Genomic DNA, 14393 nt, shown 5'->3' with positions numbered 1-14393 from the left:
CCACGCTCGTTTTCCTCTGGTGTTAAGGTCTCCTGAGCCACATGGAGCACATGAGGATGGATCCGAAACATCAATTCGCGGCGCAGTATGTGCTAAGCCGCGCGGCCGCTGAGAGGCGGGAAAGGGAGATTCTCGCGAGTTCGAGTTTAGGTATAACAGATAGACATATTTCTCTAATTGTCAAGGAATTAAGTGGCGTCAAAACCGTCGCATAGAAAGTACGACACTGCACGACGCCAATGACTGAATGGTATTCTAATATAACGTCCTTACGCTGTACAGGAGCAGGTTTAGGCGTGTTGGGAGGAAGTCAATCTGGAGGACCGCAAAATTTGCAACAACCACCAATGTGCCCGTCACCGTCGGCCCATTCGGATAGCAGTAGCGGCAATGGAAGACTGTCGTCGGCCGGTAGTGAACCTGGTACGCTACGATACTTGTTCTACGTCTACTACTCGAACGTCTATCAAGTATCTAGATATAATAGATATAATATTGTCGCATTTGCCCGAGCACAGTTTGTAATCTCGCCGTTATTCATCTTTTTTTCTCTGATTTCGTTAATGACATAACTGTTGTGAAGTATCATTAGTGAATTTATTGTAGTACACGTAAGTTAGAATATATATGAATATATATGCTTGAGTCGAAATAAAATATTTACGAATTTCTGGTCTGAGTAATAATTCTCTCATGTGAACGGCGCTCACTACGGTCTGCTCTTATGGGCGGTTTCCACTTCGGGATGTCGCCTTTTTAACGCTTTAGCGTGCCAATTTATATATCGACGCGGAATGATATATGCTACCTAGTTAGAATAGTAAAATGTGCGTGAAAACCCCCGCCCGTACATCGACCTGTACATACTGACGAGAGCAGATTTTTGCGCAGGCACCGGTCTACTGAATAACAACAACAATAATAACAACAATAACATGGCGTCACCGGGACCGAGTGGCAACAAGCTCAGCGAGATACTCCGAACGGGAAGTCAACCGGGTTCGGCACAGCAATATCACGATGAGATGCAGTCGCAGCAACAACGCATGGCTGTCATGGCCGCCGTGTCAGCGGGTAAGAGAGAATAAATAAATATGTCATTATATTATATATATTATATATATAATATAAAACCATGTTTAACGAGTTATGATCTAGCGAACTGATTACACACACAAGTATACATATATAAGGCGTATGAATCTCTGAGAAGTGCATTTTCACTTATCAGTACGAAATTGCACGAGAAGGGAAAGCCGATAGCTTTGTTCCAATTATTACCGATAAAACTAGATTTACAATGTTGTTTCTCCGCCACAACATTGCATTCGCGTTGTCCGCTTTTCTCATGTCTTCGATGAGAACTCGAGCGAGCAATTATAAGCACGTTCGACATGACTGTATTTGTTGCTGGAAAAACATTTCTACGTTGCAAAAACGCGTTGCACGATTATTATGTATGATACTATGTGTGATATTACCGCAAGTTAATTTAGTAAAATTTACCGCGCACGTAGTTTCTTTCACGAACTACGAGTCGTAACTCATCGAGAAACTTGCTGAAGAAACGATGATAGGAAAAACAAATATCAGAATTCCTTACCATCTCTCTCATTCCTCTCCTCTCTTTCTCTTTCTTCCCACGATTAAAGTTGACATGAGACAGCGTTTGCGAGTAACCCTCCTTGACACATGTTCTACAGATCGTGATTCAATCGCGATGCCAAGATTCTGAAACACATCATATGAAACACTATTTTAAATTTAACATTACAAAAAGAGATGATTGTTAAATATATATCTTGCAATCTATTGTTATTTAAGAAGGAGAAAAGCATGGTATATTATTTATAGGCTTTAAATTACTTTCGATAGTAAGCGAGATGTAAAAGCGATATTTCTATTAGGATTGCAAAATTCCGTATCGCCTAATCTCTCGCCGGTCGACATGGCATCGCTGGCGGCGGCTATGAGAATGGGCAATAACGGTGATATGAGCGGAGGTACTCAAGGATCGACGGGACCCCAACAACAGGGAGTGCAAGCGAGTGGACCGGAGCAAGCTCTGAGAATGCATCAAGCGGAAGCTTTGCTCCGTTCCCAAGCCGAAGCTGCCCTACGACTTGCGGTAAAAAAGATAGCCAATTCTTCTATTAATCAAAGTTAAAAAAAAGCACGACTTTACAATTTGCATTTTGAATATTGAAAACATAATGTTATAAAGATATGAAGATTGAGAGAATAATAACTCATAAGTTATATTCTTTCGCAAAGAAAAACAAATAATAAAAATCTGACTTTAATGAAAGTAAATCAACAAAGTGTAGTGCCTATAAAAGTCAACACAAGATGTTCAAGTATACATTGATTTCATTTTATTCAATTAAGATTCATAAACATTTCGATAAAAAAAAGCAAAAGTGAAGACAGCTCAAACAGAACTTTTCAGTTCTTTTCCACCTTTCAACTTTTTCTTACATCTTTGCGCAGGTATCTCAAGCGGCGGCAGCCGCGGCGAGTTCCGCAGTGGGCGGCGACGTAAGGCATCATTTGGGACAGCATAACGGAGGCAGCACCTCCGGTATGCCGGGACACCATACGAATCAACAAATGTCCCAACAGGATACTCTAACGCCGGATCTCGGTAAGTGATACAAAAATCCGACGACACGCTGTTGTAGCGTCCTAATCTAACCTCGAGACTTTTTTTGAGTTTCAATTTGCGATGAAAACTTCTAACAAATCGTCGACACTTGACATCTTTCAGGAGAAGCGCTACGACTACAGGAACAGCGATTAGAGCAGGCCCTCAGGCTTCATGGCGGCGATCCGCGCGCCCTGAGTTTCACTCTGGCTCAACACGTCGTCAACCAGCAAAGCAATCAGCAACCATGAAAATTCAGTTACTACTGAGACGAGTGGACCCCTTGGGCGCCGGATCAGACGACCCTGCAGCAGAACGAACGCATGAATCAGCAACACTCGCAATCGTCGACGGAGCGCTCGACACCGTTGCACGATCAGCAGCAGCAGCAACAGCAGGGCCCGTCTACTATCGGTCATCACCAACAGCAGCAGCAACAGCAGCAGCCTGAAGACCGTGGCGTCAAGAGAAAAGCCGACGAAATGATCGGTAACTCCGAAAACGCGTAAGAGCGATTACGCTCGTTACGATCGACATGTCATTGTCATCGTTGACGTAATTCGCTCCTGCGCCCAAGTGCGGTCGCCAGAATTTCACTCACTGTCTCAGCAGTAAGAAAACAGAAACAAACGGAAGGACTTTGTGAGAAAGAATATGTACTTCGGTGTCTTCCTACTCGGATAGAACCGATATCAGGCCGGACCTCAACCGGAAATTAATCGAGGGTATCATCCTCGGTTGACGAACTCTCCGGATGGGGCCATGCCAGACGATGGAAGGAGAGTGAGAATACGTACGTGTATAGCAAAACCGTTGCACGGCACGAGGCGGTTAAAATCGCAGTGGCGACGGTCGTCTCTCGCGATTCCCCGCGCGCTTCCTGCGCGGTTCCGCGTCGTTCCTACACCGGTCCTGAATGAAGGATCTGTCGAACGGAATTCGCGATAGTGTTCTCACGTTGTCTTCGTATTCCGTTAGGATTCTCAGGACACGTCGCCACTACCGTACCACCGTCTCGACTTCCGAAACGTGCCATAATAACTAACGAGAAGTTGCTTAAAAAACAACAATAGTAAGTCATCTCGGTTATCCTATTTCAGGGTAATCCGGGGTGCGCTCTGAGGTACTATGATCTTTTAGTACAAGAGCCGATTAAACGGTATGCGACGGTATCGAGGGTCCAACGGGCGATCCTCGACCGTCTCGTGCTGGCCAGGCTCAACAAACCTAAACTATATATAAATATTATACATAGATACGTCTAACTCCACCGAACCGCGCTTAAAAGGTTCCACCCCCTTAAATCCCCTAATCGTAAAAGGTCCCGTAATGCTTAAAAAGCGAATCGCACACCAATAACATCCACGTACACAGGCTCATCATAACGTGTGCATCACGTGGTCGCGACGAACGTTTCACCACCGGCGAGTGGTGCCATATTGTCGCGTTGTACGGTTGTTAATTATATACGTACCGAAATCCCCTTCCCCGTGTGTGTGTGACAGACGCGACGCAATCCGTACGGACGTTTTCTCACTTGTGATCAACGTTTCGCGCGACGACAAAGCGACGTTGACATTTCGCGCACGAGAAAGGAACGTCGTCGGACGTAACGCGTCGGCACAGATACGTACGCACACACACGAGCATACACACGTAAATACATTACACATACATTACACATATGTACACATGTACAATACATATATTACAAAACTCATCAGCAGCACACTTTTAAGGTAAAGATATAAATGCGCGCAACTTGTGCTCGTCGGTAGCACGAAAACTATTAGCTCATAAGCGGACAAACAAAATATAGTTATTACAAACAGTTATATTATATATATTATATATACATACAGAGTATGAAGAGTATGACAGAGACAAAAAAAACCGGGCGAAACCCATTCACACTTACACGTTTAACTGAAGGTGCGGTAAGCGTGAAAGAGCGAGCATTTTTCGTGAGCAAAGCACGCGACGAAGAAGAGAGAAATAAAAAACTAAATGCTAAATATTATATATATTATATATATAAATATTATAAATAATGAATATAGGGTCTATGAGACTAGGATAGTTAGGCGAAAGGGAAATACGAGCGAATGCGGAGCGCGCACCCGCGTAGGTTTTACGTGATTCTAAGTATTGTCGATGTAAGAATGCGACAGCACAGAAGCAGAGGTGGACATGTGCAAAAGCGAGAAAGAGAGAGAGAGTAAAAGAGAGAGAGAAAGAATATGTGAATGATTTTACGAATGAACGACCTTGGGATCGACGTAGACACACGGGCGCGCCGTTGAGCGAATGATTTGATCGAGTAAACGTGAATGCTTCGTGAGCATCAAGGAGGAGCGAATGAGAAGACGAGAGTGAGATTTTAGAATGGCATGCTTCAGGTAATCTGAGGTCCTGTGATCGTTATAAGCGAAATATTTTTTTATTTCCGGGTAATATAATCTGAAACGCGTAAAACTCTTGCGTCGTTTTGAACTTTTACTTGCAATATACCGTTACGTTCTCGCAATACTTAGGATGAAGAAGAATAAGAAGACGAATAGGAAATAAAGAAGGTGGATGAACAAAAACAAAAGAACAAAAAAAAAGATAATACGAAAATGAGGATGACGAGGGAGAGGAAGAATATAAAGAAAAGTCCGTAGGTTTGATCGTGGAGCGAACCGAACTAACCCCTTATCCTCTTGAAATTCCCTTTTTTACGAAGTTCCATCAATTCGAATCTCCAAAGTTGACCAAATTTTTCGTCGTCCTGTCCATCTCTCCGAATTTTTGACTTTTGGGTCATTCGTACTTTCGATAGAGTTATCTTTCGATGAGACCAGACGAAATGAGACGAGACCAGACGAGATGAGACGAGACTTTTCCTCTGGTGAAGATTTTTTTTAGAATTCTTAATATAATTTCTCAGAAATTTTAAAATTTTTCAGAATTTCTATTTAATGAAATATTTTCAGATTTAAAATTTCTCATTCTATAATTTCTGAAAATAAAAATCTTAAAAAATTCAAGATATTTTTTCAGAAATTTTCATAAATTTATATGAATTTATATGACAAATTCTTAAAAATGAGATATCAGAATTTTGTTCACCAGGGCTGACCGTAAAAAACAAAGAGAAGTTTGTGACGTTTCATTGGAAATAATTTTCTCGAAGCATGAAAATGAGAATTTCTAAAAGAAAGTAAAAACCAACGGAGGTTTAGAAAGGCGATTGAAAAAAGCGATAAAGAAAAAAAATTAAAGCATTGAAAAGTCGATTCAATAAGCATTTGTCTATGACATGATTAAATTTCTTTATTGGAATGGCAATCGCGGATTGATATATCTAATGCGGAATTGAATGATAACGTTCTGAATTTGTTCACATTTTTGAATATTAATATCGCGTTACTGTTATCGTTGTTTCCTATCGAAGACTGAACGAGACTCTTGACTTATTTTTGAAAATCATCCCCTTTGATCCTCATTTTTCATCAAAAGTTTTCCCTTCATCTTTCCAAAAATATAGAACTTTCTAAATTCTGTCAAAAAAAAGTACGTCTACGAGTATAACTAGCAAAATCTTTTCTCTCGCTACGTTTGGAAATTATATTTTCCATAAACTATGAGAAATTATGTAACAAAAAGCTTCCCTTTCATGACGTATATACTTCCTTTCTATCTTTCATGTCCATTTGTTCGCCAATTACGAAAATAACCTAACGTCGTCATCTTCGTTGAACGTAAAAGACACGCGCCGAGAAGTCGCCGGATAGCCAGGCTTTTTGACCATCTGAGACGAAAGATGAAAAGATCACTAAAGGATTCATCGTCAAAGCTACATTTAACGATTGCACTCGTCTCGCGATCGGAACTCGATGGATGCGTCTGGCACATTCTTTTCAAAAATTTTTGTAAAATTCGCTCTTTTCTTAAAAACGTTCCTATCATCACCAGGATCAATTTTTTCGCAAATCGTGAATTCGAAAAATTTGAAAAATTTATGAACTTGTCATTTTTTTTACGAATGGGGGAAGAATAAGTGAAGTTCCTCGAGTTCCAGCGATCGCGATTGCGGGTCGATTCATTGATCGTTATTATTAAAGTTTTTGCGTTACAGGGCGTTTTTTCCTCGGATTAAGTAGTATGTAAATACACCTTGATATCACAAGCATAAACTGAGAATTTACCGATAAACTTAAACGAACATACATAATGCGAAATAGGGTTAGTTTCTATGTAAATACCTAAAGCTGGACGAGTGCATACACCTCGTTCACGCAACCAACGATAATCGTTTCTTATCGAACCAGAGCTTCTGTTCGTTGTCGGCGCGTGCCCACGACGATTGGCGATCGCTTCCGCCGCCCTGACCTCGCCACCACTCTAAAGGGTGGACTTTACATCCCCGAGGAAGGATCGCGTGCAGGAGCGTTCACTGTCTCTCGGGCATCACCGATCGGGAAATTTTTTTTTTCACGACACTAATACACTTACACACCAACACTTACACTACACGGCATTGCGATGGATTGTACAGCGATAGGAAAACATCTAAAACACAATCGTCGCACATTTCGACGCCCACCCAACATCTTAGGGATCGATTTATTAGAAAATTTCCATCGATAAAACGCGTAATGTTTTTCGGTTAATAAAAGAAATCGCGAATAATGAAACATATAATAAGTAGTATGGTAAAAAAAGTTTGTAGCGCTTCTGGTGCGAAAGATACGAGCGTGCTGCATAAAATTAAGAATGAAAGAAACATCAGAAAATCTGGAAGAGAGCGGATGCAAAATTGATAGAAATTTGAAAATCTGTTTAAAGTAAAAAGGAATGTCAATATCGGTGAGTTTGAGAATGGACGATGGAGCGAATGAATAGAATTTAGTTAGGCGAAGCTGTTAGCACGTGTCGCGCGGCTGAAGCGCGAAGTAAATTCTCGTTTGAAAATTCGCGAATTATCTAACGATTTTCAAGTGAATCGTAATTTCATTTCACGATCCTTAATCGAGCGTCGAGAGATATCAAGAACGGTGCACGAAACAGGTAGTAAAGAGCGCAAAAGAGCGAAATAAGAAATGGAAGGATGGAAAGGTCAGAGCGGTTACTAGTTACCATCAATCACCATCACAAAAAAAATTAATAAAACAACAACGACCACAATACAAAACACTACCACCACTACCACGTCGAGATCCTTCATGATAATCACGATCATGAAACGATTGACAGACGACTGTTTTCGACCGGTGCATCCTGCCGTGCGCCGAGGGTTGCTTTTTTTAATTAGTAAAGCGACAAGCGTAATAATCGGCGGGATGGTTTCCAATCTTCCCCCCGATTGCAATGAAATAACACATCTTCGCGAAGGAAAAATTCCCGAGGCGCCGGCCCGTGCCCCGCGAACGTGTATCATAATTTTAAATTTAAACGAAAGGTAATGCAAAAAAAACACACAAGCGCGTTAAACAATAGATCTAGTAGTGTATGTTCTGTAATCAACTGAGAAGTAAGCGAGGATAACGATAAAGAAAAGTAATAATAAAAAAATGCGGGTCACACCGCAAAAAAAGCACAAAAAAAATAATTTACAAATATATTGATTTACATATGCCCGTAACTCGTAAGGGGGCCGGTGGCGCAAACGCGCCCGTGTGAGATTTTCGGGCCCTACGACGACGTAGGAGAGGAGACGGCGGGACATACACGGGCATCCGCGAGCCGCGACACAAGACGTGCTCGCGTCATAAGGCGGAAGCGGATAAAGCGCGAAAGACCGTGGAAAATCTAAAGAGACGGTTGGGTCGTTCGTCTTCGTCGCGAAAGATGCGGCGAGCCGCATAAAGATGACGAGGAAGACTGTGAGCAGCAACGAGATACAAAAAGAGATAGAAGCTCACAAGCGCCTAATGACGGGAGAATCCAGAGAGGAAAGCCCCGAAGCGTCACGGACGACCCGAATACATAAGCGCCCGACCGTAGTCCACTCGTGGAAACACGACTAGCAAGTAGTCGAAAAGAGGCTCACAATGGTAATAATAATAATAATAAATATATATATATATATACAGATATATATATATATATATATATATATATATATATATATATATAATAATAATGAAGAAAATCCACAGCGCGACGTCGCCTGCAAAATCGGCCCTACCATAATCTTAATCTCTTTCATGTAAATTTGCTAAATGTTTAAATAATCTAAAAAGTGCCATAGCCCGGATGCGCTGGTGCATACTCCCAGCGCATACACACTTACAAATACGACTCGACCTTCACGAATCAAACGAAAAATCCGCGGATACGCGCGCGCGAACGCGCTCGCGGCCGCGGTAGAATTGGTATTCTCGCCAAGAAACAAATACAGTGTAACAACAGTGACAGAAACCAACGCAAACAGGACACCCCCCACAAGACGAGCGCGTACCACGACGCTCCCAAACGACACAAGTTAAAGCGAAGTTGCCCTGGTCCACGAGCGTGCAACCCCGCGCGCTCAAACAGTTCTCAATACATGAGCACGCGTGCATGCGTGCGTGCGTGCGCGCGTGTTCACCCATATAATACACAGTACAAATACACAGTTTTTACACTCCTTATATACACTTTTAAGCACACTTGTCTACACTTAATTACACACGCTACGGATATGTAAAGCCAATTAATTTTGTAAATTGCCTAAAAAAAAATTTTTGAAAAGATATGATTCGGCTCCATGATAACATTATATTTTTACGCGTGTCATGCAGAAAACGCCGATCCACCTAAAAAATCTCCGGCTTTTTTCTCGAGAGAAAAAAGTCTGCTTTTTAGATGGAGACGCGTCTTCTCAGGCACCGTTGGAAAACATCGATTTTTCACGGTAATTTCAGAAAAAAGAGCAAAATTCGTGGATGATAACAGCACACGCGTTTGTGCTGGTAGTGCTACGTAATATGTATAAACGCAGCAAAATTTCGCGGCCTTTGGCATACGTTTGGATGCAGTACCGATGATGAACGATGCGTGCGTATTTGCGTGAGACACGCGCGAGTGCGCACGCCTAAAACACGTCCCGGACTTGACACAAGAGTACCCGGATGTGACGTGTGGGCGGCCTCTTTGTCGGGCTAAGTCCCGACAACAGATAGGTGGCGAGGTGCCAGAGAATTTTGTCAATGAGAGTCGATGGTAAGTGAAAGAGAGTGAGAGAAAGATTTAAAGAAATGCGACAAAGTGGCGAATGAAGTCCAAAACGAAGTTCAAAACCCTTTGATCGAGAGAGAGAGATAGAAAAAGAGCGAGAAAGAGAGAGAAAGCGAGAGAGCGAGAGAAAGAGAGAGAGAGAGAGAGAGAGAGAGAGAGAGAGAGAGAGAAAAGGCACCTTGGATACCACTGAGAGACCCATGTTCCACAAGATGCAATCACGAAAAGTGTAATAATCACATAAGGAACACATAACTAAGAGGAATGTGGCAGCGGCAATTGCATAAGGGCCGTTGTTCGAGTGCGGCTTTACAAGCAAAAACCGTTGGTTTGTTTTTGATCGGGTTTTAATTTTTTAATGAAATAATCTCACGACGCGCGAATATATATCACGTACGATCGCGCGCGCGCACGTGCGCCTGACACAAGAATTTTGCAGTGCAGCTGAGATTGTGCGGCAATATTTGTTGGGGGCAACGGCACGACGTACGACGTATGTGCATATTATTCGCGGCAGTGTGTATCGTAAGTGCGCAGCATATGATAAAACCGACAGTCTAGCAGTGCGAGCGCCTCGGCGGCATTCGCGTCTTCACGCGGTGACCCTGACCGAGCCTCCGTGATTAAAAACCGGAATAAGTTGTTTAAATGTCCACTATATAAATGAAAGAGCCATAGTTGTTAAGGCGGTGGGTTTCGTCGTTCGGCGAGTCGATTCGACCTCACATCGCACACGCGTTCGTCCTGGCCCCAGAGAGAGAACTTCGAGAGAGATGATGGCGGCGAGTCAACGGGGAAAACGCGCGAGAGACAGATATGGAGATTTCAACGACCGCGAAAAACATTTGGCAAACCGGCAAAATTCCGAGGTTCCTGGCAGATCGAAACAATCGAGATAGTCGAGAGAATCCAATTTGAAAATTTGGCGTCTAAATACGACGTTCGGCAATCAAAATTCAATTAACTCTAATCCATATTCTTGGTACTTTTAACATTAAACATCAGACTCTCTATCTGATTCTTATCTCTGAAAGTGGCATTCAGTACCAATGAAAGGAATATAAGAATCAGATGCCATGTTTGGCGTTGGATGTGTAACGAAAATGTGGATGTTTATCTCGGCTATCAAGCGGATGGGAAAGAAAAATTAGAAAAACACCGGGAATGGAGAGCATCCAGAGACTCTAAACCTTATGATCGATCGAAGTCGTGAAGAAGTAGCGACTGCCATGATCCCCACAAACAATCCACACAATTGATGACGGTCGACGGCGACGAGCGTACGAACCCATCGCGCTGTCTCATCATGGACAGATCATGCGAATGTGACATATTCGATCGTATTCGATCGGCTCGATCATATCGTGTGGTCTTCCCGTGGCGAGGCGATACTCTTTTCAAAATATTCTTCATACTTCCGTTCAGGAGAATGTGTTTCTTTTAACCTGAACCCAATCAACCCCCCGCATGCGTGTCCGAGGTGAAAGGCCGAGTCCATTTATTTGGCATTAAACCAAAAAAAAAGAAAAGAAATCGATAACCGCGCAAAAGACAGATGAAATTAGGGACTTATGAATATGAAAAAGTTGCAAATTTATCATATGACTGTAAATCGGCATAAAAAAAAGACAGAACACGAGAATGTGTAAGATGACCAGTATATTGTCCGCTGAGTGGGTGCCTTCGTCAGGGTTTTCCGTTACAGTAAACAGACAGTTCTCAAGTATAACTCACAATTAGTAGTGCTATAGTAGGACAGTAATCACAGTGTACCGCAGTTAAACAGTTAAATAAGTAAGTATACGGGAAGCACGTGATCTTTTTCAATGTCTGCAGAATCTCGTCGTACACCATCTACTGTTAATCGGGTAGTGGCACGACCGGAAGTATACCGGATTCATTTCGTGCGCAACTTCCTACCAAAATCTCACCCGTCCCGATCCACCGTTTGGCTAAACATTTCTACCTTCAAACGACTTCTAACTCGATTTTTTGGCCTTCGAACGACCGGTACAAAAAGAAATTTGATCATATCGAGAGAAAATCTATCCTAAAAGCAAAATTCCAAAAAACCTCCTAACCTTACCAAATCGGTCGCTCGCAATCTTTCCTTTCACAATTCAATCGACATTTAACAAATAAATATGATAATAAGTGTACTAAGTGTCTGTAGTTTAGCCAACGTGTACGTTGTATACTCTGAGGTAGGCGCGAGAGAGTGAGCTGATAGAACGTAAAGTGGGAGAAATAGCCAGAGAAAGAAGGAGAGATAGACGATTGCACGGTGGAGCCATATTTAACTAACTGATAACAATTAATTAATTACAGTAATCATTCAAGATGACTTAATTAACAGTTAACCGTATCGCATACACACATGAATAATTATTAATTACACGTATTCCAGTATATAAGTAAGGGCCGAGCGGTAGCGCCGCGCGTACCGCGCGCACCGCCTCTATCCAATAAAGAAATCGCGAAGGCACTCACTACGGAGATCAACGAGCAGGGACTTTGGGACTCGGATACGGATCGGAGGGTACCTGAACATGCGAGCCAGGATTCCAGATCGAAATTATCCGCCGAGTAATCAATGAAAAAAAAGAAAGAAAAAGAAAACGATCAAGTCCGACAACTTTGGAAAGCCTATCCGGCTGTTCCAGTGATCAGCTGTTTGATTTCAGGATTGTTTCAACTCACTCGACAAGATCGTAACTGCGTTCGGACAACGCGTGTTCAGGTGTCCCGCACCCCCTTTACTTTATTGGTCTTTCAAGTGCAACGTTGAGTTACTTCACTTACAGCGTTGTTTTTCTACACAATACAAAATACCCCACCACCCGTCCCCACCGGCGAACCAATCCACCTCATCACGCTCCCGCAGGAACAAAGCCATCCCCTTCACCCACCGCCCCAACCACTCATCCCCCATATACAATGTTGTCTCACATCCGTTCGCGATAAACTTGGTTGCGAGTCCAGTAGTAGTCGCGCACCGTTCCTCATTAGAAAAAAATTAAAAGATATCATGATTAAAAACCGGAATAAGCAAACCCTTTTATTTTTAATAAAAAAGAATTTTGGAATGCTTATGGAGAAATCACCGATTTATTTCTATAACCTCGAGAACCGTTTCTCAAAATTTTGACAAAATTCTTTACGAAAGTGATCCAACTGATGCTATTCCGACAGATGCTATTTCATCGCGATAATGGAACGGAACGCGACTCAATCTTGACTCCGAAAAAAGCGAACGTTAAGTTTCAGAATTCAGACTTTTACGTAAAGTTAGTTACCGAGTAATACAGCGCAAGTTATCGTTGATTTTCGACGCGCAGCCTCGTTGCGATTCTAAAAGCGTGCAAATCATCTGCACAATCTTCTCGCGCTGAAGAGCGCGACGAGGATGCGCATGCAGGTTTAATGGTATCGATTGAGTTTGGTCGAAGTCCCCTTTTGGGCAAACACACCGACGCACTTCCGGTCCCGCCGGCCAGCATCGTTCGACAGAAAAAAAGAAGGAAAGAAAGGGGGAGGGGAAACGATCTCGAGTCTCCGAGAAGATCGCAATAGAGAGGAAGCGATCCTCCGTTCGAAATTCAATTCTAGTCAAAAGAGGGTACAAAGCCGAGACGGGTGTCAACTCGGACAGGCGAAATCGGTACTTATTTAATGCGAGGAGAAAGAAAGGGGGAGACAGAAGGAGAGAGAGAGAAAGAGAGAAAAAGGAGGCTCGAGAGAAAGAAACTTTCCATAGGATTGCGCGAGCGTATATTTCATTCGGCGCGCAGAGAAGAGATTAAGGGAAACACAGGAAATCGATGAATTAAAAAAAAATGAGGAAAAAAGGAAATCGAAATATGATGCTGGAGACGCAATCTGTGGAATCGGCGGGGTGGCGGGACCGTACACGAGGAAATATCCGCGTTGCTGACAAAACGTAGCCTCTTTTCGTTGTGTCAAACCGCCGGCCAGGATCCGGGCCGATCCTTGTATAAGCAAAAACGACAAACTTTCAAAAAGCAAAAAAAGATGAATGTACGGTGCGAATGGATCTTTCATGAAGCTTCGATTGTTGTTGTTCCGTCGAGTTTTTCCTTTTGCATATAAAAATACCACCCTCACGCTTTCCCGGCGAGGCTGCCGGGCGGGATCTCGCATATTTCGATTCGCTCGAAGAAAATCGATCCTCGATCGGCAAAGATAACGCGAAAAGCTTGGAAAGAGATAAAATGGAAAAAAAAAGTAAAATCGAAAACGTCGAGAGCCCGTCAAGCGAGCCCCAGCCTTTCGATACCGCGGTTAACCTACGATTATTATAATTATTATTAGTTATTAATTATATTATTATTACAATGAGATTGCCAACGGGCAATTGGAGGCGTATTTTATAGAGAAAGGAAAGGGAGAAAGAGAGAGAGAGAGAAAAATCCAGAAAGCGCGCAATGCCTCGATTTGAAGTTCGGATCGTCGAAGCCATAATATGTTACAAAATAATAATTCTAAGTAAATCGACGAGAAGCGGTAGTAAGGGAAAAGAAGCCAC

General features: G+C 42.6%; 1 protein-coding gene across 14 annotated transcripts in view; it reads left to right on the top strand.

Moving 5' to 3' along the window:
* Positions 1–11380, top strand: part of dati (zinc finger protein datilografo) — an 86565-nt gene extending 75185 nt beyond the window's left edge. For 11 of the 14 annotated variants that reach the window (XM_087410471.1, XM_087410463.1, XM_087410470.1 and 8 more), the window contains 6 exons: positions 28–150; positions 283–423; positions 880–1074; positions 1908–2128; positions 2491–2644; positions 2768–11380. In XM_087410471.1, the coding sequence (XP_087266597.1) occupies positions 28–150; positions 283–423; positions 880–1074; positions 1908–2128; positions 2491–2644; positions 2768–2895 (962 nt within the window). In that variant the 3' untranslated portion in view covers positions 2896–11380. The remainder of the gene's footprint in view (positions 1–27; positions 151–282; positions 424–879; positions 1075–1907; positions 2129–2490; positions 2645–2767) is intronic. The other 3 variants (XM_087410464.1, XM_087410474.1, XM_087410473.1) reach the window with 3 other exon arrangements.
* The last annotated feature ends 3013 nt before the right edge of the window (positions 11381–14393 follow it).

The sequence above is a fragment of the Acromyrmex echinatior genome, chromosome 10 (assembly GCF_024713525.1).
Source record: "Acromyrmex echinatior isolate Ae372 chromosome 10, ASM2471352v2, whole genome shotgun sequence".
NCBI lineage: Eukaryota > Metazoa > Arthropoda > Insecta > Hymenoptera > Formicidae > Acromyrmex > Acromyrmex echinatior.
Note: the sequence above shows the minus strand (reverse complement) of the source record. Positions and strands in the feature narration are given on the sequence as shown.